Source organism: Mauremys reevesii, linkage group 8 (assembly GCF_016161935.1).
Source record: "Mauremys reevesii isolate NIE-2019 linkage group 8, ASM1616193v1, whole genome shotgun sequence".
Classification (NCBI taxonomy): Eukaryota; Metazoa; Chordata; order Testudines; family Geoemydidae; genus Mauremys; species Mauremys reevesii.
Window position 1 is genome coordinate 65,821,024 of NC_052630.1, and position 26,699 is coordinate 65,847,722.

The following is a 26,699-nucleotide window of genomic DNA, read 5'->3' on the forward strand; positions in this document are numbered from 1 at the left end:
CATTTATGTAAGAAGGAACATCACATTTGTTTGAAAAAAGGAGACAAAATTGGGATATTATGTTCAGTACATCAGAGTTTGGGGTAATTACCTCATAAAATGGAAAGACTTGTAAAATGTGTATAATTATGGTAGCTTCTCAAAAAGCACTCACATTTAGTGGGTGAGGCCTTACTAAAGAGGGATTCTTTTGAAAAAGCCCATGTCTCTTAAATACAGTGCTTTTTTTTTTGTTTCCTTTTTAAGTATTATTTGTAGATTCCCTGTCACAAATCTCCCTTGTCAGGAATTCTATTGGAAGAGTCTCTTCTTCATGAGGGGATTCCCGTGAAAGGAGGTATGTTATGGAAGAATCGGGGTAAAGTCAATTAAATGAAATCTCATCAAAGAACAGCATGCATGATTAAACAGATGGGACGGGTGGAAAGACTAAATAAGACTTTCAAACAAGTTTAATAAACTCAGGACAATTGTTTCCTGGTCAGTCAACGGTTCATAACATCATAGGAATTGCTATACTAAATCAGACCAACTCCCCATCCAGTACAGTGTCCTGGTTGTGAGAAATGTGTAACCCCCCGCATCATGGATGACTGCAATAACACACCCATGTGTAAAGTAGTAAGATCATAACCTGGGGAAATGTACTGATTCCAAAACAGAAAAAAAAAATCATTCTAAGTATTGTGTCACTGGCAATGAACACTAATGTCAACGGCTTCATGCCTGCACTGAGAACCATTCAGGGAGACCCCTGTTGCCTTCAGTGGGTTCTGTGTAGGCATGGGGTCCATCTGCATGGATCTCATGAAGGGCTGAGCCCTAAATTGTTAACAAGTATTGAGCTACTGAAGTTCACTCTACTGATATTTAATGGTATTTTATTTGACATCCTCATACAAATAATTCAATATACCAGAAATACTAAGGTTTATTTTTATCTAGATTTAGGCCTGAAATTTAGGGGGAGACAAAGATTTTATAAAGCTGAATATGGCTAGAAAGAATTTCCTGATTAAAAACCCCAATATTTAAATGAAACCAGGATTTTTATTCAGTCACTGTACAATCTGGGAAATAGAGAAAAACATACAGCAGCTTAGATTTAAAGCAATAGGTTGCAAATTGATTACGTCTGAATAAATATTAACATAATTCTTGCCTGGTTTCATCCCCACCACTCTAACGTGATTGTTTGGGACCATCAGATCAAGGACACCATCCCTGTGCAAGGAAAACCTGAAGTGCCTTCCCAAGCAGTTTGCCACTTAGCCACTATTTTTCTCTCTCAGGCTCACCCATGAGTAGGAACCACAGATCTCTGCACAGTTATAAGATCCTTCCCCCGCTACACAAAGTCAAGGTTTAAAACTAAGTCACCTCTTCTCCCATTTTTAACCTATGGTTTCTGAAAGCCTCTGAGAAGGAGCTCTCTGGGTGCCAGCCATAGAAACTTCAGCAGTAAGCAGGAATGAATGTTACCTTCCCCTTGCTGGGGAGTCATGAATTGCTCATTCCAAACCCAGAGGTCTGGTACAAAGATGTCTGTTTTGGTTTCAAATGGCTGAACATCTTCCCCTGAGTAACTGGGGGAATATATAAATGATCTTGACTGCCTGATAACCTGTCAGTCTAAACATTACAGGAATTTGCCACCTTTCCCCTTACTGCCCTGCTAACACAGTCTACATCTGGACTACTGCAATCAGCATTACCTAATGGGCTGTGCCAGTGTGACAGATGCTACAGAATGCAGCAGCCTGCCTCCCAAGTGGAGCTGACCATCGTGAACACATCACACCAGTGCTCTGGACATTGCTCTGCTGCAAATGAAATTCGAGACCATTTCAAGGTCCTTGCCTCTGAATGGGGTAGTTCTTTCTTACCTCAAAATCTGTTTTCTTTCTTTGTTCCCCACCAGGCTTTCTACACTCAGCTGGAACACTAGAGCACACAGAGTATAGGTTTCATCTTAGGAAAGGTGAAAAATTATGCACTAATGTCTGCAGGAAATTGAGCTAAGAAATGGGCATTGCTCCAATCAACCATACTATAATGACACCCAGGGAAGAAAGAATCAGCTACCAGTTCCTGTCACTGTGTGACACCAGCTTAAGAGGAGAAAGGTGGAGGGGTCTACCTACTAGAGGTAATGTGATATATCTTTCATGTTGTGAGGTGCTCAGAAACTGTGGTAGCAAGTGCTGCAGAAATGCCTATAAATCAACAACTTACAGCACAACTTCTTAAAAGAGGAAAATCAAATGCACCCCTCATTACTGTTAACTTGTTGCCTGGAGGGATGGAGGGAAGGAGGAATGTGCAGTTGTGACCTCTGGTGGCTGGAGTGCCAATGATGCAAATGCACTGGGACGAAAACCCACCTGCTCAGTATTGAATAAATGGTTCCAAAGTCTTTGATATGCTCCTTCATGAAGGCTTTCCCCCTTTTAAATATGTTGTTCAACTGCGGTTTAATCAATTGGGAGCCCTCAACATGCTGGAACAGCAGCCCAGAGCCAGATGGTGAGAGGGAGAGATGTGTTTGTAGCACTTTCACTCTACTCAACTCCACACTTCTCACATACTTTCAGCCTCACCATTGCCCCAGAGCAGGTTTAGTTGGTTTAGAAAACCTGAGAGTTAGTGCCATGCACCCTTCAATGCAGTGCAAACCAAGAACTGCTCAGATGCATCTTAACAAGAGCTTCTAGAATCAGTCTAGAAGAACCTGAGGCAAGTCACTGAAAAGGTTGTGCTGAGCCCACGCGTTGCACCCGCTAAGATCATGGCCCAGAGGATTTGGGTAGTAATTGGCTATTGCTATCTATCCCATTGTCCATTACCCTTGTCCATCCCTCCTGCAACTTGTGCATTGTGATATTCCACAAGGGGAGGTGGGAAATGCAGCCATTTGCATGCAGACATACTAGTTATAATAACTGAATATGTATTAGCTTGTGATGCAGCAGATTGAGCCACTTGGCTGTCAGGTATGAGTCAGTTTGATGGCAACCAATTTTGTGATCTGTAATTTAAGAAATTAGAGAAACTGGTCCATTAAGTCATCCATTTCCCAAGAGCACTAATTCCTCCATCAAACTACTCCAAAGGCATAGAGATATCTCCAGAGGATATGGGTCAGCTACTGACTCCCAGGCCTTAAATCTGTTATCCTAAGAGAAAGACAGAACAGCAATGTCATTAATTCCCAACACATGCCTAGCACCAGGAGTTCAACAATTTTTTTGGTCTAAACCCCGTATCTGTTCTGAGGAATGGGTGGAGAGCTACCTCCACAAGGGAATGGTCTGATGGAAACACTGCAAGTGAAATTGTAGCTCTATTGAAGACAATGGCAAATCTGAATTGATTTCAGTAGGGCCAATATTTCACCCTGTAAGCACAAATTTGGAGTTTCTCACCTGAAATGTGAGGAAAAACAGCCATTGGGAAGGATATAACCAGGGCCTTAGTTTAGTCTTTTGCAAACCTATTACTTCATATTGTATCATTATGCTAATTAATGTGCAGGAATCAGAAAGTGAAACTTACTTGAAATGGTAAGACTAGCGTATTTTCACTGTGCATATTGAGTAGAGTGCAGAAAATAAAGAGTATTAAAGTAATATTTTTTAATATTCATTGAGTATCATAGGTAAGGAAATTTGGTTTTAAAATATGTGTTTTTAACCTGACAGGGTCTCTTTAACTAAACTGTGTATTCTGAGCCTTGCAAAATATACTGTCTGCCTTGTGTGAATAGCAGCTAATGGTAAGGATGCTAAACATATCTCTAAATTAAATGAAACAAAATTCACTTTTTATGTACAGGCCATTGTTGTCTGTAGTTTAAAAAAAGAGTGTCTACAGTATAGTAGTCTAGCAGTATGTATGTTCACTAGATTCATGTTAAATAAGGCTACCAAGCTGTTTTCTTTATATCTGTGGTTTATTACCTGTCGATAACCAAACAATAGACATTTTGAGATGTGGTGTAAAAGGTTTATAAAATAGGATTTAAGCAATCTGTCACTGAAAAAATATGATGATAGGCAAGATAAAATCTATTTTTGTTCTTTTAATAATTAGCTTAATTTTTAATGCATGTCTAAAACTCTAGAAGAAAGATATTAATGGTGTGTGTGCTTCAAACAGCTCAGATATTCCATGTATTTGGATGTTTATCCAAAGCATATTAACAATTTTAACCTCCTGGGGTTTGCAGAACTTGGCTTAGACATCTTTTTAAAACAGGCCTTCTTGAAACACTTCTATTGCTTCCTGTTTCTATTCAGGCCAGACACACCACAATCTTCCTTTGGAAACAGCAAAGATCAGCTTCTCTTGTCTTATTTTGGCACTTCTTTTTTCAGTCCCATCCCTTTCTCTTGCACATGCAAACAAAAGTGAACTGAACATTTTTGAACCTCAAAGAAAGTTTGTTTTGGGTTCTGTTTTACTAGGGTTTGTTATATGTTGCCATTATTATTTGAATGTTTGTGCTGAAGTAGCACACCAAATGCACGTGGTACTGTGATCATCTATAAGGAAACACAATTCCAGCACCTAAGCGATTATGATTCGAGAAGACAAACCATCTACAAAGGGTGGCATATGAAACATTTAGTGCAAGTTTTCATATTTATCCATCTGCCTTTCTACCTTGTCAGTGTAGGCATACATTTCTTGCAGGTTTGAGTGGGATTTGAAATATGAGATGTTAGTGTCCTATCAGCCAGTTCAATGAAGAATCCAAGGATGGCATGGAAGAAAGAGCATGTATGTACATGTGGGTATGACTACACTGCAGTAAAACACTTGCAGCTGTCTGGGTTCAGCTGACTTAGGCTAGTGGGACTCAGACTGTTGGACTATAACAGGGGGTCTCAAACAAGCGACCCGTGGGCTGCATGTGTCCCACAGAGTTATTTCCTGTGGCCTGCCATAGCTCCCCTCACCCTCTGCCTCCTGCCTCTGTCCCCCCGAAGTGAATTGCATCCTGCTCCTCTGCCTACCTCCCAGCACTTGCCCCCACCAAACAGCTGTTTGGTGGCACTTAGGGCTTTCCAGGAGGCAAGGGGGAGGAGCAAGAATGCGGCGCTAAGGGGAAGAGGTTGGAATAGGGGCAGGGAGCGGGAGGAGACTTTGGGGAACGGGTTAGAATGGGGGTGGGGAATGGGTGGGCAGAGGCAGGGCCTCATGGAAGGGGTGGAATGGGGGCGGGGGCAGGGGGCAGGGCTTTTGTATCTTTGTATGTAAAGGTGTCAGTGATGCGGCCCTCTTAGTCCTCATGTGGCCCTCGTGGTGATTTGAATTTGAGATCCCTGGACTATAACATTGTAGTGTAGATGTTCTGGCTCGAGCCCAAGCCCAGGTTCTAGGATCCTGTGAGGCAGTGTGTTCCCAGCCTGAGCCCAAATGACTACACAGCAGTTTTATAGATCTGCAGCATGAGCCCCATGAGCCCAAGTCAGGTGACCTGAGTCAGCCGTAAGTGTTTTATTGCAGTGTAAACATACCCTAAGGGGTGATGTAGGTAATGGAGAAGGATGTTCTTTTTATTCCAACAAGTTCATACATCCTTAAAACACATTCCCACTTTTGTGGGAAATAATATTGAAGAATAGGTTTCTAGCTTTTTTTTACAAGACTGTATTTGTGAAACAATATTCTCTCCCGCTACCCATGGCTTCCGGAGTTCCAGCCCACATGGTAAAATGTATTAAACCCACAGATACCACCCTTCATTGCTCATTTCTGATTGGTGGAGAGTAATTTGGCTCCACAAAGTCTGGAGATCAAACTAGGAACTAATGCTGTTACCTGTCTGACTTCACTGTATCTTTGTTTGCCTATGACGGGAAAAAAAAAATTTAATACCAGGCAGTTTACAGGCCTGATTACAATGAACTTCTAAGACACAGCTCTGATTCTGAACTGGCAAGACTCATTCAACAGGTTCTGTGTGTGTGTCTAAAGTCAGGTTTTAATGACATATTTGTGATTGAACACAGAATTTCATAAATTATAATATAAAATTATTTGTTATTACTACAGAGGTGGAGCCTCTTGCTAAGTAATCATTGTGCAGGGCTTCACCTTGTGTAGTATTTTTCACTGACTAGGTAAAGCAGGAAGTGTTGTAAAAGGCCGAAAGAGGATATGCAAATATCACACTCTTATCTCTGGGGGAGGGGGCATACATTACCTCAGACTTCTGCAAACTGCAATTGATCTGCCAGTTGATTCAATCTGGGCATTATCAACTTGAGATAGGAAAGGTTGTTTGTTTTTATTCTATTGCAAGTGAAATTACTAAAATTTAATGGAGTTTTTTAAACAAATAGAAAAGAAATTGACTAAACTCTAGGCCAGATTCTCTCTGGGCAGAGACTAGATTTCCAGCATTATGCAAACTTCCTGTGTGTGTCTGTGTGTGTGTGTGTGTGTGTGTGTGTGTGTGTCTGTGTGTCTGTGTGTGTCTTATATGCAAGTAAGGAAGTTCACTGTGTTGTACAATTTTAATAGCTCTTTATGGGCATCATGAGACATTGTTCTGAGCATAGTACTATCTGAACAGTTTGTCATAATAGGTTTTAAGGTTTTTTTATCCTGTTGTCTTTTATTTTTCTATTCAGAAAATGTGTATGCTTGTAAGAGCCGATGGTATGTGTTTCTTGAGTATTTTCTGACACAGCTAAAATGATATCAACTAATTTGTGCCAGAGCTCTTTGAGCATTTATTACAAAATAATAAAAAATGAAACAGAAGCAAGACATAAAACAAAGACATCCATGAAGCAAACCCTTCCATTTCCAAGTGTTTCATTTCCCAGGTTCTGGTCTGTCTTTCTTCTTATACATATCCTTAAATCACCTTTTAGTTTCTTGGCTTTCTGCCACAGTCCACATTTCACACTGGCATCTACTTTTTAACACTTGGCTCCTTGTACTTTTTGCTATTTTTAATTTAAAACTTCCTCTCTTTGGTTAACAGAACAGAGAACTGTAATTACCCTTCTTTACTAGGAGCAATGGGCGAACCAGTTCAGATTAAGACCTAGTGTAAACTTGAAAATTAGATTGGCCTAGCTGCATTGCTCAGAGCTGTGAAAATTTTTGTGTCCTGGGCACTGTGGCCTTGGCTACACTTGAGAGTTACAGCGCTGGTGGTGGCTTTACAGCGCTGTAACTCACTCCCCGTCCACACTGGCAAGGCACATACAGCACTGTATCTCCCTGGCTACAGTGCTGCATGTACTTCACCTCGACAAGAGGAATAAAGAGAATAGCGCTGGTGCTGCAGCGCTGGGGTGCCAGTGTAAACAGGGAATAATCTTACTACACTTTAACTGACCTCCGGAAGCTTCCCATAATGCTTTTAAGTAAAGATTACGCTCTTTGTTTTGTTGTGATGCCTCTGTTTGTTTTCGGGCTCCTGAAGCTGCTTATCAAAAAAACAAACACAGCTCCTGTTTGCTGTGAATGAGCTCCCTTTGGAACACCCACAGCTAGTGTTTGCTTGAAGAGAGGGGGCTTGAGGAGAGAAGCAGCATGGCGTGCGGGAGGTAGGGAGGGAGGAAGGGGGGGGGGTCCATTTCGGGGAGGCTGCTTATGTGGTCTGTGAGGAAAAAACCAAAGAGGGCTATTTGCTTTCAGTGAGCGAGAGGGGGTGGGGGAGAGGGTCGGAACTTGCAGCTGCTGACAGAGTGTCAGCTCCAAAAATCCACTCTCTCTCTCCCCCACGCTCCCTGTCACACTCCACACACACCCCCTTTTGAAAAGCATGTTGCAGCCACTTGAATGCTGGGATAGCTGCCCATAATGCACTGCTCCCAATGCCACTGCAGATGCTGCAAATGTGGCCACGACAGTGCACTGGTAGCTGTCAGTGTGGACAGACTGCAGCGTTTTCCTTACTCAGCTGTACGAAGACAGGTTTAACTCCCAGCACTGTACAGCTGCAAGTGTAGCCATACGCTAAGTTTGGTTGACCTAACCCATGGTGTAGACACGGCTAGGTCAATGGAAGGATTCTTCCATTGACCTAGCTACTGCCTCCTGGAGAGGTAAATTAACTACATTGATGAAAAAACCCCTTCCATCAATGTAGGAAGCATCTATACTAGGGCAGCACAGCTGCAGCACCATAGGTGTGCTGCTATAGTGTAGACCAGGGGTGGCCAATCTGAGCCTGAGAAGGAGCCAGAATTTACCAATGTACATTGCCAAAGAGCCACAGTAATACGTCAGCAGTCCCCCGTCCCCCCCAACTCCCCCCCTCTCCCAGCGTCTTCCACCTACCAGCAGCCCCACTGATCGGCATCTTCCCCTCCCTCCCCACAACTCCAGATCAGCTGTTTCATGGCACGCAGGAGGCTCTGCTGGGGAAGGAGGAGGAGTGAGGGTAAGGCAGGCTCAGGGGAGGATGCGGGAAGGGGTGGAGTGGGGGCAGGGCCTGTGGCAGAGCCAGGGGTTGAGCAGTGAGCACCCCCCAGCACATTGGAAAGTTGGCGCCTGTAGTTCCAGCCCTGGAGTTGGTGCCTATACAAGGAGCAGCATATTAACTTCTGAAGAGCTGCATGTGGCTCTGGAGTCACAGGTTGACCAGTCCTGGTGTAGACATACCCTCAGTAAAAAGTGACTTGAGCCATTGCTCAGCACTTGAGCCACATCTTTATCATAGTGTGAAGTGCTTAGTTGACTCTCTTAACTATTTTTCATTTTTGCTTAGCTTTGCACTTCCCAGTTTGAACTGGGACTAAAGTCCACTCTGTCCAAATATCACTGGAAAGACCTTTCTGGAAACACCAGTAATCTCAAAACAGAGCTTATTCTCACAGGATTTCTAGATTTAGTTTTATACTTGAGAAGCTCAGGCAAAGTCTGAATTAGCATCTGATTCAAATGGATCTAAACCATCTACATTTTGGCGGCCACCAATGGAAAACCCCCTTCCGTCAATGTAGGAAGCATCTATACTATTTGTGAGGGTCACCTTTTGCCAACAATGTACCTCTGCCTTCCCTTTTCTTTTATTTGAGAGGGAATTCCCTCAAATCCATAGCTATCTTTTCTCTAAAGTTCCTTTGAATGTATTTTAGAATATCATACTGTTGCTGTCAAGCGACATATATCCTTGCTGTCTGCAACGTGTACCTCTGGTTACAGTCCACCCCCACGTCATGATAATCCACAGAAATGTGTGTGCTGCTTTTCCCTTGTGGAAGTATTTGACATCTCACAGCATTTGCTTAGTCAAAATTCAGCCCTCTTAAGTGTTCCGTAAACCTAGAAAACAATGCAATTTGTAATAAACCTTTGTTATGGGAGGAAGAAATGGCATGTTGGAAACCTTGAAGGAAGAGGGACAACAATCAAGCTATTATGGAGGTACCAGAGAAAAGCAGACAGTGTTAACAGCTTGTTGGGTCTACATTTAACTATTATTGCTGAGAATCAACTAACTTGAAATACAGAGACCGATGAAGCACATCTAACAGGTACAGGAAATAACTGCTCTGCTGCTCTACTGCTGTGTATGTCATAGGCTGTTTCTTCCTCCCTCTTCTCCCCCATCCCCCATTCTTCAACTGCTATGTAAAACCTATGTTAGGATCATATATATGTAGAGCTGGAAGGGACATCAAGTGGTCATCTAGTAAATAAACTAAGCCAGTCTGAGACAGCCAAAGAAGTAAATGTTTCTGCAAATTTGTAACTGTTATTACTGATGAAACAAGTGAGGAAGGAAGACACTCTAATATGTAAATTGAAAATGGATCAGTGGTGCCAGAGAAACCAATATTAATTACGTCTGAAACATATTTCATAGGATTTATCTCATTGGGATTTTGATCATTAGAAGGAACCCTTAATACTGGAGAAAACTTCAGATACATTTCCTGTCTTTTTTTTCATAATTTTACTTCCACTATTTTTCTAATTATCCACTCTGGTTTTGGTTAAGTAAAGACTTCCTTCTTCACAACCTGTATTATTTATTTGTGCCTACAGGTCCCAGACAGGGATTTGGGCCCCAGTGTGCTAGGTACTGTACGTATTCACATGCACACACATGCGTGCACACCTACTCACCAAAAAGACAGTCCCTGTATCTAGGAACTCAGTGTAAGCCAAGAGCACTCTTCTCTGTCCCCTTTGCAGAGGAGCAAAAAGTTATACTAGACTGCTATGGTTAGTGCAGTAAGTAACAGTCACAGCACAGCAGCTGTCTACCCATCTTCACTTATCTGATCTTCCAATGAAGTAATATACTAATATTTGACAGCACAGATGGATTAGTTTTAGGAATAATAATAATAAATATTTTACAATTTTTATAGCCTTCCATCTGAGGACTTCAAAGCACTTGACAAACGTTATGAGCCAATTAGGTCTCAGGCCAGCCCTGTGGCATAAGCTATCTTACAGATGGGGAAACAGAGGCACGGAGAGGTTAAGTGAATTATCAGAAGCACTATAGTTCTTATTATCTACAGTCTAAGTCTACAGACTGTAATTTCTTCTCCAAGGTTTACATTGTAGGCCTTTGCTGCAGCCTCATGGAGTCAAGTTTGCAGAGGCATTGTAGATGTTCTCTGCACTTTTTGCACTTCTCTAACAACGCTTCCTTGACAAACCACGGAGGAAGAAGTAATGCCTGTGAATATACCCATCTTTGGTGACATCTGTGTAACTCAGCTGGACATCCCCATAAAGATGTCAACACATCCTCATGTCAACACACTGAGAAGGGCTATCACAGACTGACCAACAACATGACTGCAAGCAGATCAGCCTTCTAGGTAAATACTTATGCTTGTAAGTACTTTGCTAACATGCATTTTCTGCCTGCTCTGGGAATACATTTGTATCCACTGGTTACATCACCGTCTGGATGTTAGTAAAGCATTTGATAACAAAGCCTCATAAAATCTCACTTGCAAAATGAATGTAAATAGGCTTGGATATGAGCAGAGTCAGATGACAGGTTGAAAAGACCTAAAGAACAGTAGACAAACAATAATGCTATATGACAATGCAGCCAGCTCTGGGTAGGTAGCAAGCAGGGGTGGAGACAGACTAAGGTGCTGGAGGTAAACAGTAATTAAATTAATAGACTTATGCGATATTTCCCAAAGTAATATTAGAGGGGACAGTGAAATGACACAAAGAAGATGAGGAGGGTGTGATAAATGGGCAGAAAATAAAACTGAGATTCAACCTAAGAATATACAACTTATTACAGTGAAAGAAGGTAGCCCAAAATGCAGATATTGAGTGGGAAAAGCAGTAATGGCATAAAAGGCAGAAGGCATAGTGTACAGTAAACAGGACACAGAGACCTGCAATGTGAGAGCTGCAGACATACCTCCCAAAGGCATTGCAGTTGTAAGCTACATAGACAAAGGAATCACAAAGTAAAATGATAGTCTCTTAATGCACCTGTTCTGCACTAGGACAGGTATGTCGCCCTTTGGCATGATTCACCTAAAGGATCAAATTTTTACAGTATCACCCACAATCCCTATTGTTTGCCTAAAGCACTGGCACCAAACTCAGTAAACTGATAAATCTTAAAGTATGGGTGAGAATGCTCTGGAAACAAGTGATAAGAGGACATCCAGTGAGCCAAATGAAATACAGGACTGTGTCACACTGAAAGCAAGACAAAAATACATTGGGAAAGAATCTGTATATCCTTTTTTTTATTGCTTTTGACCATAGGTTGCTGCTCTTTGCTTAGCATTACTCCAGTTCATGACCCCTCTGGCCCACAGTAAATATGTCACTGCTATGACCTCTATATGGCAATGGTAAGATGGCATCTACTGTGTATATGAGAATATAACAACTACCATACTGGGTCAGACCAATGGTCCATCTAGCCCAGTATCCTGTCTTCCAACAGTGGCTGATGCCAGGTGCTTCTGAGGGAATGAACAGAACAGGTAATCATCAAGTGAACCAATCTGTGGTCGCCCATTTCCATTTTCTGGCAAACAGAGGCTTGGGACACTTCAGAACATGGTTTTGCAGAGCAGTCTGATTTGAGTGCCTACAAGCATCTGAAGGATGTATATGCTGCAGAGGGAGAGGAATTGTTTATGACGATCCTATTTGTTGTAACCAAAAAGAATGAAACTGAGCAAAAGAAAATTTAGGCTGAAAATCAGGAAAAACCTACTAGAGTTGAGATGTATTAGATTGTAGAGTAAACCCTCAAATGAAAAACTGGAAACCCAGCCATTTGAATCATTTAAAATCATATGGGACCAAGTGTTAGAACATGATAGAAAACAAGCCTCACGTGGCATGGGGATGGCCAGGTTAATAAATCTTTCCTATCTTTAATTTTTACAACTTTATGATTTTACTGTGGATTAGAGAGATGAGCTGCCCTATGTGTATCTAATCTTCTGTTACGATCTGGTACAAACATGTGCAAAGTCTTTTATTTGTCTTTGTTATGTAAAACGTATTATTATTGAGCCGTGGTAATTATTCCCCTTTGGCTACTTTCTTATATTTTTTGGAAAGGGTTCAATTTGTGTCCTGAATACAGATAATGGAAAAAAATATTTCATACAAAATTTGGAAAAATTCAAAGCCCTTTTATTCCCCAGGTTTAGAAAAGAGATGAATTTTCATTAATTGGAAATTTTGCATGAAAATTTTGAAATAAAAATTTTTGGGTTTTGAAATTATTTTTGAAATATTCTGTTTTTTGCTTTTCCATGCTTTTCTCTCTCTTTTCCTTTTCCTCTCTCTAAAAGGAGGCAAGGAAGGAAAATTAAGAATAAAAAAGAAAGTTTTTAACCCCCCCACAGTGTTTCTGTCTAAATTTTTCATTTTCCAAGTTAATTGAAAAAAAAACACATAAAAATGATGAAAAATTCCAATAGTAAAAAAAAATCACTTAGCAAGAAAATAAAATTATTAAAAACATTTTGATCAGCTCTAGCCTTTAATTATATGTAAGGCTACCATTTAGTTAAGGGTATTTTTAGTAAAAGTCATGGACAGTTCACAGGCAATAAACAAAAATTCACGACCCGTCCATGACTTTTACTAAAAATACCCCTGACTAAATCTTGGGAAGCCACTCCTGGAGGTGCAGGGGGCAGCAGCACAAGCTGCTGGGGACTGCCAGAGCAATGGCTGCTCCGGTTGCCTGGGGACTGCTGCTCCGGCTGCCGACAATGGCTGCTCCGGCCACCTTAGGTACTGCCTGAGCAGGGGCCGGTGTGGCTGGCCCCAGGGGCCGCCTGAGCAGCGGCTGGTGTGGCTGGCCCCGGGGAGCCCCTGAGCAGCGGCTGGTTGCAGAGCTGCTCCACCGTCAGCTGGTGCTAACTGCTTGGGCACCAGTTGCTCAGCCACACTGGCCACTGCAGAAGCCATGTAGGTCATGGAAAGTCACAGAATCCGCGACTTCCATGACAAACATGGATCCCTAATTATACGTGATTTAATTCCACTTTGGTCTAGTTTACTCTTTGTGGCCATGCCTGAAATGGAATTATATTAATACATCATGTTTATTTGATACACCAAGTATTCTTAATCACTGCTTTAGCCAGGTAACTGTCTTGCTCGAGGAAGCAGAAAAATATGATGATTAACAATACTTTGCACTTTTATAGCACTTTCCAGCTGAAGATCTCAAAGCACTTTACAGCCATTAATTAATTTATTAAGCTTCACAACATCCCTGTGGATTAGACAAGTGATAGCAGTCTTGTTTCCATTTTGCATGCGGGGAAACTGAGGCACAGAGCCCAAGTTCACCCAAGAAGTTTATGGCAGAGCAGGAAATAGAATTAAAATCAATCTCATCCTCCATCATCTTCATTGTTTTCATGTTAATCTCAGAATTCACTTTAAAACTGCCCTCCTGATTTTTTTCAAATTCACCACGGATCTAGTACACTTTCCCTTTCCAGATATTGATCTTCCCACAACACCACATCCCTCAGAGTGTTCCTCTACCCCAGCCTGCTCTCTGTCTCTAACCTGCTACTGTCCACAATTGCAGACCTTTGTCATCAATTCTGAATTCCCTCTTCCTTTCCTCTGTGTCCTTTGTCTCTTTAAAGCTCTTTAAAGCTCATCTTTAGCCCTTCCTGTTCTCCTTAACTGATGCGCTTCGGAGCATTTTGTGATTTTCCATATTGGGGATGATGTATACAAATTTAAATGTGTTACATTGTGTTCTGGGTTACCTTGGTAACTGCTGGAACAAAAATCTGGCTAAATGACATCAAAGCGTGCACAAACTCCACATCTTCCATTCTTTTACCATACAGGACATTGACAAGCCTTTCTTTCACTGAACACCCTGAAGGTATAAAAAAAATGTTAAATGTAAGGAGTAGCATTATGCTGGTGTTCAACTGGTAGGATAGAGGAGAGATTTCCTGCAGTAGAGATAGCGCTTGTAATATTATGTCAGCTTCCTATCAAAACCCATCTTTGCCTGGCACCTATGCCCTCCAACAAGAGTGTGAACTAGTAGGCAATAACAAAGAGGGTCTTTGTAGGCTGTTAACAAAGAGGCATGAAAACAAGCAGCCAAGATATCTTGTATGTCAAGAAATACAATGTGCCTGCTGTAATTTTATCCACATTTCTTTTTCCTTTAATCTCTTCTTTTTTTTCTTGTCTTCCTTTCGTTTATGTGCTCTCCTTCCTCCCCATTTCTTAGGAAGTTACAAAACAGGTAATTTCCCATATTCATTCTCTCTCTCTCTCTCTCATGAGCATAGAGGCTGACGGTAGAATGAAGGTCTGTTGTTCATTTGCTGTTGCGTGCATAATGTGAAATGAACTGGTTCATTGTGTATGTGTCCAACAACACAGGGCCAATTCCTGAGAAATACTGAGAACCCATCACTCCCTTAGAAGTCAATCAGAGTGGTGAGTTCGGCAGGAGTCTGATTCAACGCCTATGGGAATCTTTCCATGGAATTTAATGGGTTTGGTCTCAAACTCTAAGTGCTGTATGTATGTATGTATCAGCATAGCACCTATAAGTCCTAGTCATGGCACTATACAGACTCAGAAGAAAAAGACTGTCCCTTCCCCACATTGCTTATGATCTAAGTACAAGACAAGAAACAACAGATGGATATAGACAGACAAATGGAGGGGTCGAAGGAAACAATGAGACATTATTGGTCAACATGATGGGCAGTAGTTTTTCCACACCAACAGGCTAATAGGCTGTCACAATTTTTGTAGGCTTCATGCCAGAGGAGAATTAGAAGGAGAGATTTGAAGGAGGATAATGAGTTAGTTTTGTGGATGTTTATGGAGACCTTCCCCAAGAGTGAGGGATAACATAAGAGAAAGCAAGAGAGTGCTTGTTTTGAAAATCTTAACAAGTGGATGACACAGGCTGGCACCATGGGCCAGCTGGAGGTGGGAGTTGACCTTTTGACACTGAATGAGAGATGATAGATATGGTTTCAGGGTCCAGCCCATAATCATTGTTAATTTAAGGCCTGCGTGGTGCTTTGGAGATACCAAACTAAGGTCTCTGTCCTGATCAGCTTTAAAATCTAGTTCATACAGATAACACATGAAGTGAAGATGTCAAATATCAGAACAGCAGTATTGCTAAACAAAAGAGAGAGCAAAAAAGTTCTTTGAAGAGAAAGAGTGTGTGTGTGTGTGTGTGTGTGTGTGTACCCTTGGCTTTACAATAACTTGAGCTAACACGAGTCTGATGAATAATGAAAGGTTGCTTTACTACGGTGGTCAGAAATAAACATTGCAGTTACATTGGCACAATGACTTTAAACTAGAAGGAAAGATGGACCAACAATTCCTAACCCAGCCCTGAAGGTAAGTCCAGAACGGAAGTACAAAGGGGCACTCCCCAGGACTAGTGCCAGGCATATGTCACTCCAGCCCACCCTGTCGTGAAGGCGTCATGTACTGGTCTGCAGATCTCACAGCCAGAGTCCAGTCTTTTCATCCATCTTCTTTAGACCTGTCTGCATAGTCCCTTTATCTGCAGGCCTCTTCCAAGTAACCATCTGTCATGGCTACCACTGAAATCCTGGCCAGCAATAGGCTGCTTCACAGCCTGGTTCTCATCTTTTCAGTCTCGTCTTCTAACAAATCCAACTTTCTCTCTGCAGCCACCTCTCACCCTGCAGTCTCCAGAGCCAGGTCCCACCCTGACCAGTGTGAGTACTTCTCCTTCCTGTGCTGGAGGCATGAGGGAGCACTCTATTGAATGAATGTTGCACAGAGGGTTAACACAGTTCCTAGTAAGGAGCCAACAGGTTCATTACAGTAGTGCTATAAAATGTCATGTATGTCTCTGTTTCACTCTTATCACATCACAAGTGTGTGTTTTGCACCAAACACTGTGCAAGGCCAAAGCTTGCCATAATGTGCCAGGTTACAACATTGCAATATGCTGCAAGTAATTGGTGACCTATTCTAGTCAGTGCAAAAACACTGCTCTGACCCCAGGAGGGGAGGGCCTTGGTGGGAGAGGGTTAACATATCTGGCAGCAAATCTGTCCCCAGTTGCTCTCCTCTGTACATACACCAGAACTATAGAGCGGAGGGAGGTAGTTGCACAGGGGTAAGAGGCCGAGCTCCACCTAGGGGTGAAAGTAAAAATAGGGACTTACCGGTACGGGGTTGGGTTGGGGCCGCCTCTGGCCCCTGGAAGGGGCAGAGCCTCAGGCAGAAGGGGCAAGGATGGGGGCTCAGAGCCAGCCCCGGCCCACCCTGTACCAGCAAGTGCCCTCCCCTGCTTGAGTAGCAGTGGCAGCTGGGTGCTCCGGCAGCAGTTTAAAGGGCCCAGGGCTTGGCTGCTGCTACCACCCTGGGCCCTTTAAATAGCCCCTGGAGCCCTGGGGTAGCAGTAGAGGCAGTGGAAGGCCCGGCCCTTTAAATAACCCCCGCAGCCCCGCTGCCGCTACCCCAGGGCTCCAGCAGCAGGGCTCTGGTGGCAATTTAATTTCCCCACTGCTGGGAGCCCCAGGCCCTTTAAATTGCCACCTGGGGAAGCCGGGCTGCCCCGGTATGGCACCGGCTTACTTTCACCTCTGGCTCCACCTCTCTTTGGTGAAGTTTTTCTGACCCAGACAGAGCAGATTAAAGAAAGGAGCCAGACTGAAGAGCACTTTAGCATTTTGTTGCCACAAACACTTCCCAGCTCTTTATTTTGAAAACATGGTTACGTCTATTAGCAGTGGTCCCTGCTGGTCAGGGAGGAGACATGTTGGCTGGCCAGTGGTGGGAAGGGGGGCGATAGCTCTGCAGCTGCCAGGCTTTTTTATACTTGTTCTGTGGATAATCAGGTTGCTTCTTTCTCCAGAGCTGTCCATCTAGTGCCTTTCACAAGTACTAACATTTGCTTTCAGATAAAAACAAATAGTGTTTTGAAAAATTAATAGTCATTCTCAATAAAGGTCAGCTTGTGTCCAGCTCCTGCAGGAGTTAACAAGGATGGAAGGCACATGGGGGAGGGTGTGGCATGGCATGGCATGGCATGGCAGCAAGTCTCACCCTGCATGCTAAACACCTCCAACAAGTCTTGTGCTTCCCAGAAGCCCATTTACTCCTGGTGCTTGCTCCGTTCATTGCCCCAAAACAGGCTAGTGGCTAAAAGCCATAAACAAACTCTAACATTGCACTCTTACTATCTTCTTTTGATATAGCTTCATACTTCTAGCATTCTACTTATGTCCATTAATTGAGCCATCTAATGATCAGAAAGATATTCTCACCTGTTGTCATCCCTGAATTCAGGGCCACCCAGAGGATTCAGGGGGCCTGGGGCAAAGCAATTTCAGGGGCCCCTTCCATAAAAAAAGTTGCAAACCTATAGAATATTATATTCTCCTGGGGGCCTCTGCGGGGCCTGGGGCAAATTGCCCCATTTGCCCCCACCCCCACCTCAGGTGGCCCTGCCTGAATTCTGATTTCCAGATGCTCTATTCAGTGCTCTCAACTAGTCATTGAAGAGAATTTTAACTAGATTTTTAATCAGGAAATAGTGCTCCCCACTGGCCCGTAACCTGATGTTGTATTTTATGTGTACTGAGTTTGAGTTTAAAGTTTCTTTTTAACTTAGTTATTCCAACAAATTGTATTTGAGTTTCTCCTCCCACCCCCCCCGCCCCGCCTTTGGAAGGTTGCTCTCAGGACGTATAGAAAATCTAATTCAGTACAAATGAAATCCACTCCTGTACATTCACCCTAAATGAATTATGTGCATTTTGCTTGATTCACACTATTTGCTTTGCAGAAAACTCAGTTCAAATGTGCAGCCACCATAGTTGTACATCCAAGGACAAGAACCCGAAGGGCCTTGTGCTTGGAGTACCTACAGCTCTTGCCTGTGAACACATTGTACACTCTATACCCTGTCACACATTTAGTGGCTGGTGTAGCGTAACACTCTCAGGCTCCCCACAGTGGAGTCAGTAACTATATTTTGAACAAACATTGTATAGCTATAAAAATCTCAAATGTTTCCTCTGATAAAATGAAAACTGCAATATTTTAGGCATCTCAAAAGAGTGTGTGAAACACTGGGACTACCCTGCTAAAAATGGGACTGTTGATCCTTTACCACTGAGTGGGAGAGGACAGTTCAATGCAAATATTTTTTTCTCTCTGAAACTCAGTGAGTGGAATTGTTGAATTTTGTGGGGAGTGGGGTGAAAAAAGGTAGAGAAGGAAAGTTCATCCTTACTGTCTTCTAGCTAGTCAGTAATTCTTTTAAAAAATAGAAATACTGGGCCTGTTCCGCGGGGCTGCTGTAAATTGACATAGCAATTGAAGTCAATGGATTTTCTGAAATCTCTGCAAATTAAAGCTCATGGGGCCCAATTCCCCACTGCTTTGCATTTTGTGTAATCATTTTCACAGGGCTGGATTAATCTTTTGTGGGCCCCGAGGCCCTGCCCACGCTTGGCCTCTTTCCACCAAGGGCCCGCCCATGCTCCACCTGAGGCCTTGTCTGCCATTCACATGGGAGGGGAGGGGGCAGAGATGAGTGAGGAGGGAGTGAGGGCGGCAGGGGGCAGAGAGGAGCGAGTGGTGGGCAGAGTCTCGGGGGGAAGAAGCTGAGTGGGTGCAGGTCCTTGAGGTGGAGCGGAGGGATGTGACCACAGTCCAAGCACTGGGGCCCCTTCTGAGTGTGGGCCTGGCACCGTTGATGCCATTGTAAACCTGGTGCTGCATTTTCACCTGTGCAAAGTGTAAATTGCTTCCACATAAAAATTCTCTGGTCCTCTATGCTGGTGGTAGCATTCTGTTTTATACTCACTTTACACCATATGGAAAGGCAGACTCCCTATGATATTCACTGACTCCCCACCGCCTAAACAGTTTAACTCACTAGGGAGTCATAGTGCTACTGTCTCTTTCTGTGGCCACACATTGAGCTTCAGAGGGAAGGCTAATGCTGTAACTAGCTGTTAGGTAAAGGTAATAATTGGAGATATACCAATCTCCTAGAACTAGAAGGGACCTTGGAAGGTCATCAAGTCCAGCCCCCTGCCTTCACTAGCAGGACCAATTTTTGCCCCAGATCTCTAAATGGCCCCCTCAAGGATTGAGCTCACAACCCTGGGTTTAGCAGGCTCATGCTCAAACCACTGAGCTATCCCTCTCCCCACTGTTGACTGCCTAGATACTGAACTGTTGGCCTCTTAGCTTTGATACCCCAGAGTGCAATGGCGTATTAGGAAAACTCTGATGTCTTATAAAATTAGAATTTGCTGATTTTTCCATTACACAATTTGACTTTGATTGATTGTTAAAAGTTCAGAAACAGCAAGCTATGCCAATGGTGTTCTTGGCCTTGTACAAGAAACAAAGGAAGACATGATCCCTGCCCCAAGGAGTTTACAATCTATAAAAAGGAATTTAGACTCCAAACAGTTTCAGGTCATGTCAAGTTTTATAATAACTCCCTGGAGTTGTTGGGTTTAAATCTTGCAAACCTGGAACAATACAGGCGGTTGTTACTAAATTTTTGACAGAAAGCTCACAATGTGAGCTAATCTCAAGTCTCATTAAGTGATTTAAAAGACAGTGTTAAATGCCATGGAAATACGTCAGTTCAAAAATACATACAATCATGAATTTTTCATTGTTTTTGAGTAAAGAATCCTCTATCTGATTAAACTTTATATGGTGCATATTTGTAAGCTTAGAGGTGATAGGGCCACATCTTCACCTGATGTAAATTGAAGTAGCTCCATTTACTCCCATGGAACTATATCCATTTGACACCCACTAAAGCTCTGATCCATATAATGTTCAGTATTTTTTTTTTTAAAGAATTGGTGCAAAGACATTCCACCTTTGGGATAAGTTTGTTGTCTGTCTGTTGTGGTTTTGCTTGCTTGCCATGCGCCTGCTTGATTGAAGGTTACAGTATGGTCTGGTTGCGGGGGAGGGGAGGAAGGCTGTGTGCTGAGCCTCGCGGCCTTCTAGGCCAGGCTGAGACCTTCCTAAAGAGGCCCTAGCCTGCCATTCTTTGATCTCTTGAAGATCTCTTGACAAGGGGGCAGGGCTAACTCGGGAAGAACAGCCAGCTCATAAGTGACCAGAGGAACTAGCAAACGGGAGTTTTGTAAGGAAGTTTAGAGAGGATGTGTGAGAGCCAGATAAACATTCTTTAAACCTAGGCCACTGACCAGCTCTCTCTCTTTCCCCTTCACCCCCGAAAACACACAACCCCCCTCAAGAATAAAAATAATCAGGGAGAAGTCTGGCAGTAGAGCGGGAACTATTCAATTTATTGCACTGAATACAGCATGTATGATTGCCTGCCTTGTGGGCAGGTGGCATATATGTGTATTCAGTGCAAGTAGCTCATGACCCTCAGAGATCGATGACAGGCTCTTGAGACCAGAGTGGCTGAACTGACAGAGGTAAGTGAGACAGGGCGGTCCCTACATGAGGCTTTCTGGGACACAGTAGAGTGCTTCCACCCCCAGTCTGAGGTAGCACCCTTATTTCCTATGTTAAGTATAGGGGAAACCTGTAATATCTCAGATATTATTTATGCACTTTCCTATAGTATGCTATTTGGACAGTCTTTACATAATTTATTGTATAAGACCAATAAACATAAATGAATGAGGCTTTCTTCCCTTTTTTAGCAATCCTCTGAACTCATGGTGCTGCTGGTAAATGTTGGTAATCTTAATGTTGATCACTAAAGTGGTGGTAGTTGGTTCAAACTCCCAATGAAAGAGGCAATTCCAGCATTTCTCCCCCTTTAACCTCTCTTCTGCTCTTCACCATCCAACTGGACCCTAATCAGCTGTTGGGTACCATTCCAGTGTCCACAACGAAGGAAGACATCTGCAGTCCTTTGCCTACTCAGCAGGAGGGACTAAAGTCCTCCAGGACTGTGCTGCCCCCTGGTAAATACTAGAAAGGGACTAAATATTCCATCAGAGGGATGTGTCAACTTTTTGTGGAACTGACTATGCCAAAATTCAGATTCAGTGTATTGTAGGTGGTGGTATGAAAGCCTTAGACAACTACAGCGTGTTGACTGCCTAGATACAGAACAGCACAAGAAACAGAATATAGGTCATCCATAGCCATTTGGTATTGAGTACTGCCATGTTAGGAGAGACTGTTATCAAAAGTACTTTTTAGACCAATGTTCAAATGTTATTCATCTAACCGATATTCACTTCAATAAGAACTGGCTATTTTTATTATGGCTGTATTGTCAGCTTAATATGTTGATTCATTATGTCCTCAGAAGGATATTTTTTCTTCCTTGGTATAGCTTGAAAGAATACATGGTTCATGAATGACCAGGCACTGGAACAGAGCTAAGTTACAGAAAAGCTAATATTAGAAGTACTAAGGTCTTTACTTACTGTCCCATGTTTTGAAACATGAAATTCTTTTAAACTCTTCTTCAGTTCTTCCGCAGAAATGGTTTTAAATGATCTATTTGGTTGAATTAAGGAAGTTAAACATTAGTGCAGCAACTTAAGAAAAACCCTCTTGACTTCCTGGAAACGGACAAGAAAAAAAAAGCGGCATTTTAAAGAAGTAGGTAAGATTGTCTCTGACATCACTTAGCTATATAGTGAGATTGCGAGTGGTTAGTCTTTGGGTGACAGAGGAAACTGCTCCCTGACTGATAAGCAGGCACTGCAATGTACGTGCACAGTTATTCTGCTTTTGATTCAAGTTTTGCCGAAAAATACTTTTACAGAAAAATAACAATTATTTTGCTTTCCAGAGAGAGACACATGCTGTTTCATAAGGATACTCCTGATTTCCAGATATGACCATGTTTTTGTGGCTTGAACTCTTGGCATTTGGCTTTGCCCTTCTGGACAACAATGTTTTTGTCAAAGGTAGGTACCAACTGATATTTCATTTTCTAAATCTGGTACCGTAAAGTTCTTTTAGCAAAACAGAATGTTGAAGCTTTGCAAAGAGGAGAACTGACAACTTTGTCCAGAAACTATAATATATTGGTACTGCAGCCATAATGTGGCAAAGGCTACACTAGAACAGGAAGACGTGGCTTAGAATGTGCAAGAGAAAAAATGTTTCCTGTGTAGCCATCCGTGAATATTGTATAAACTTTTTTAAAGAAAGCTTTGCATTTTATATTTTAATTGTCTTTTATTCAAATAATTTTGAAAAAATAATTGATTTGGAGCTCTCATAAATGTCAGTTCAGTGGAATCCCAGTTCATTTTTTAAGAGTCAACATTTTATTCCTTCACTATTTAAAAACATTAAAAATATCACTGAAAGAATCTTTAAAAAGTAAAACTCTCTTTGTATTTAAGACACTCCCTGATGCCGATGGCATACAGTTCCTCAAATTTAGATTTGTATCGTAAAGAGTCTAGAAAGAAATCCAAAAACTGACTGTGGTGATGGGAAATTGTAGAATTTGTGTAATTACCATTGACAGTTTTCAAGAAATAAAGTAATTTTGTTGGGATATCCACTTTGTAGTTAGTGAAAATTAATTAGAGGGACTTAGAATTTAGAATGGTCCGCAACTACTTTCCATTATAAGTGAAGTTAGCTCAATCTTCACTTGTCAGACTTGAAAAAGAATGATATAGTCTAAGGGCCTGATCCTGCAACATTGACAGATAGGTTTAGTGCTTGCTAATGTGAGTAGACAATTAAGTCAATGGCTTAGTCAATGTGAGTAGTCAATTAAGTCAGAGTAGTAAGTATTACAAATGGCCATCAGTGTCTGTAGAATCTGGATCCTATGATGATACAGTTTTCAATTAAAGAAGGCACAGTGTTGCAGCATGATTGCCCCCCTCCCACCCTCTACCACCCTTCCAGTTAGCTAGTTTATATAATTGAGGATGTTGACACGTTCGTGTTAGCTACGGCAGCTGTTTGTTAAGCAACGTTCATCCTAAAAGTGGTCCTTAATTCACTTAATTCCAGATAGTAGCAAATGGCATGGACTGATTCTCCCCTCATCTAAAGCCGTTTTACACAGGTGTATTATTAATAATTTATTATTAATTGATTTCAGTGGAGTTATTCCTGATTTACACTGGTGTAAGTGAGAGAAGAATCAGACCCTTGGTTGCTAACATGTTTTTAGCTGGTTTGGAAGCTGGGTATTAGTTCTATAATCTTTGAGGTGGGTACTAAGTAGATCTGGTTAGTCACTATTGGATATTATATGGAAACAAGTGAATCCTGCACTATAAAGCAAAAGAGCAGAATTCTCTTTTTTTAATCTGCTCTCCCATTTTTCATTTTTATAACTCACGTCGACAGATGCCTGCTGCTCCCTTTTCTTCAGCAAGGGCAGGTCAATGCCTGCCTCCATTGCCACCCCTCTTGTGAGTCGGTGCAATGGCTAACAGAGGGGGCTGGAAGAGGGGATGAGGGGGAAAGGGTAGCATTACTTTTCCTCAAAAGACAGATTTTATCTTCTTTTCTGCGTAGTCTGGTCTGGCTTCTGCCAGTTCCTCCCTATCAAGTTGCTAATACAATCGTTATAGGAGCCACAGAAGGCAGAAAAACAGAATAAAGTCAGTAAAAGTTCAAATACTGAAATGGCATTAAGGTATTGGAGAATTATGAGGGAGAAAATATTTGGCTTAAAACTTTGCTCGGTCTCCATTTCTTGGAAGGAAGGAATTCTTTCCTCTCGCATCTTCCTCTGTGATTTTGGGCAAGTCACTTCACCCCTTTGTATCTCTGTCTCCCCTTTTGTTAAATGGGGATAAAGCTATTTACCATCTTTGTAAACCATGTTGAAATCTACAGATGAAAAGCACAGTACAAGAGCTAGTTGTTATTGTTTGTGATTAGCCATACCATATTAATTTACTGAATCCACTATGTCAAATATCCAACAGTATAGACACTGTAGGTCCCATTGGGACTAAAATCAAAGATGTAGCAGGGAGGGAGCACAAAACACCAAGGCTCTGGGATCTGCACTGTCTGCCTGTTGGTTACCAGGTGGAATTTAAGGCATTGCTTTTCCCTATATAATTCGGCACGTGCTTATTTGAGAGACTCCTATCCTCATGCCTTACTGACACAAATTATGGTCAGTCGTTGTAACCTTCCTTCCCCCCCTTATGCAAAATAGTTTACATTTGACTTTCAAGACATGTTCAATGCCTATCTATTTTTCCTGTTATTGGGTAGGGAAGAGTTTGATGGGGGTGGATCTTTCTGTTAGGACAGGTGTATTGGTGGACTTGATATTTTTTGCATTGGTTACCACTGGCTGGTAGGGATGGAGTAGGTGCTAGGTCTTATCTGGAGTGGTTTGTTGCCCGAGGGGTTATACGGGGAGGGAAGGAGAGGGTCTTTAATCTTGCTGCAGAAATAGTTTGCTGGTTATTGTTAGTCAATGGTGAGTTTGTTGCTGGATTTGTCTTTACATTATGATTTGTGGCCAAGAGTCAAATATGCTTAGTGATTTTTTTGGGAAGGGTGGGGGGGCTCAATTTGTGGGGCCCAATCTGAGATGTTTTAAAACAGCTTGATTCTCTCAAAGTGCCAAGCACCGACCCTCTGCCAGTCAGACCCCTGTAAGGTTGGGCACCCCAACATTGTGGCATTTAGAAACACTAGTCACATTTAAGAATCTTGACCTATGGTTTTAAAGAATGTCAATGATAGCTAGAATCTGGGAAAGGTGCCTTTTTATGTATATTGTTAGAAATTTCAAGAAATGAAATATAAGTGGCCATCTGCAGTGTGTCAGTAATAAATATAAGAGTAATATCATTTGTAGCTGTTCAGTACCCTTTTTCTAATGAACACTGAAAACTTCCATACTGACACTGAAGTAAAACATCTCCAAGTTACCAAGTGCACTTAGGCTCCATTCCTGAAACTTGGTCTGTACAGGGAGACATTTGCATCCATGAAAAATCCCATTCAGGTCACTTTTTCAAAGTGGTGTCCATCGCTCTCAAGTCTACTTGCACAGAACAGCTTGTAATATCAGGGCCTAATGCTGTCTGGCATATGCTATGGGGCTTTATAACGATCAGTGTCATAATATGCTCTTTTGTCTAACTTGGTTTTCTGACAAACAATCAAAATGTAAGTCTTGTATTTCCGGGGTCTATCTACAGTGCATATTGAAGCTACAGTTGTTCTCAGATTTCTTTAAACACATGCTGGCTGAACATTCTCTCGTCCCATGGCTTCAGGCCATCCTTTCCACCCACTAAAGAACTGGCACGGCAACAATCTTCACAAGCCTTTTACCCACCACTGAGCCACTTCCTTTTCACAAGAAACTCCAAGTTCCACTTAATAATTTGGGTTTGACTTTATTATTATTATTTATTGTTATTATTATTATTTATTAATTAAAAGGCTTCTGCAGCCTCAGGAAAATCACTGCCTGAACAACTTCCAACCTTAACAGCTAATGAGCTTGGTCTAAATGCCTTTTCTTCTTTGCTTTGGCCACAACCTTTGGCAGAGCTCCCCTACGTCTTTGGCCTCCTGAATGGATTGTGCTGGAGTGCAACTCAGGCTACCCTTCTGGAAAGATCTAGTGGAGCCATGTTGTAGTTATAAATTATAACTGTTGAAAGTCATGGTAATGCAGGGAAGGTGGAGTAGTTAAGAAAAACAGAATTGCAAAAACAAGCGCAAGATATTAGAGGAGGAAGACGGGAAGAGAGAGTGCTCTGAAATACACTCTCTTCTGTGACGCTTTTCACTTACAACAGCCACCTGTCTCTTGAAGATGTGTCGGGTATTTCACTGTGTTGTTTTCAATAGTGCATGTAGACAGCAAGTTCTCTGAGTCAGGGACCTTGTTTGTGACAAGTCAGTGACTTTTCAGTGTTCTGCTCACTTCTGGTATTTCAAAATCTGATAATAGATGGGAACCAGAAGCACGAAAAACAAGAGAGGAAGGAGTGGAGGGTAAGAGAGACAGAGGGAGGGAGGGAAGAGTGAAGAGCATGTAATATGATAGGATTATTGTTGAGGTGTATTGGCTGTTATCTAAGGAATATAGGGAAAGGAATGTTGGTTCAAGGCCAAGTTTTCTTTACACTCTGCATGGCAGACCTCTGATTCCAACCATATAATTCATTTAGATTTCTTCATTAAAGCATTTATATTTACAAACTGAAATGCAGCAAACCACATTTAGAATCAGAGGGGTAGCGTGTCAGTCTGTATCCACAAAAACA

The 26,699-nt window shown here is 42.1% G+C and overlaps 2 protein-coding genes across 14 annotated transcripts in view; one reads left to right on the top strand and one right to left on the bottom strand.

The window, feature by feature from the left end:
• Positions 1-26,699, bottom strand: part of ATP6V1G3 (ATPase H+ transporting V1 subunit G3) — a 70,273-nt gene that overhangs the window by 39,976 nt on the left and 3,598 nt on the right. For 5 of the 13 annotated variants that reach the window (XM_039483807.1, XM_039483802.1, XM_039483795.1 and 2 more), the window contains 2 exons: positions 21,891-21,963; positions 14,229-14,344 (listed from right to left, as the gene is read on the bottom strand). The gene's annotated coding sequence lies outside the window, so the exon portion shown is untranslated. Of the gene's footprint in view, positions 1-14,228; positions 14,345-21,890; positions 22,029-22,291; positions 22,355-25,947; positions 26,374-26,699 lie in introns of those variants that run through there. The other 8 variants (XM_039483806.1, XM_039483799.1, XM_039483797.1 and 5 more) reach the window with 4 other exon arrangements.
• Positions 22,088-26,699, top strand: part of PTPRC (protein tyrosine phosphatase receptor type C) — a 108,875-nt gene continuing 104,263 nt past the window's right edge. The window contains exons 1-2 of the mRNA XM_039486458.1: positions 22,088-22,177; positions 22,262-22,383. Coding sequence (XP_039342392.1) covers positions 22,307-22,383 — 77 coding nt within the window. The 5' untranslated portion in view covers positions 22,088-22,177; positions 22,262-22,306. The remainder of the gene's footprint in view (positions 22,178-22,261; positions 22,384-26,699) is intronic.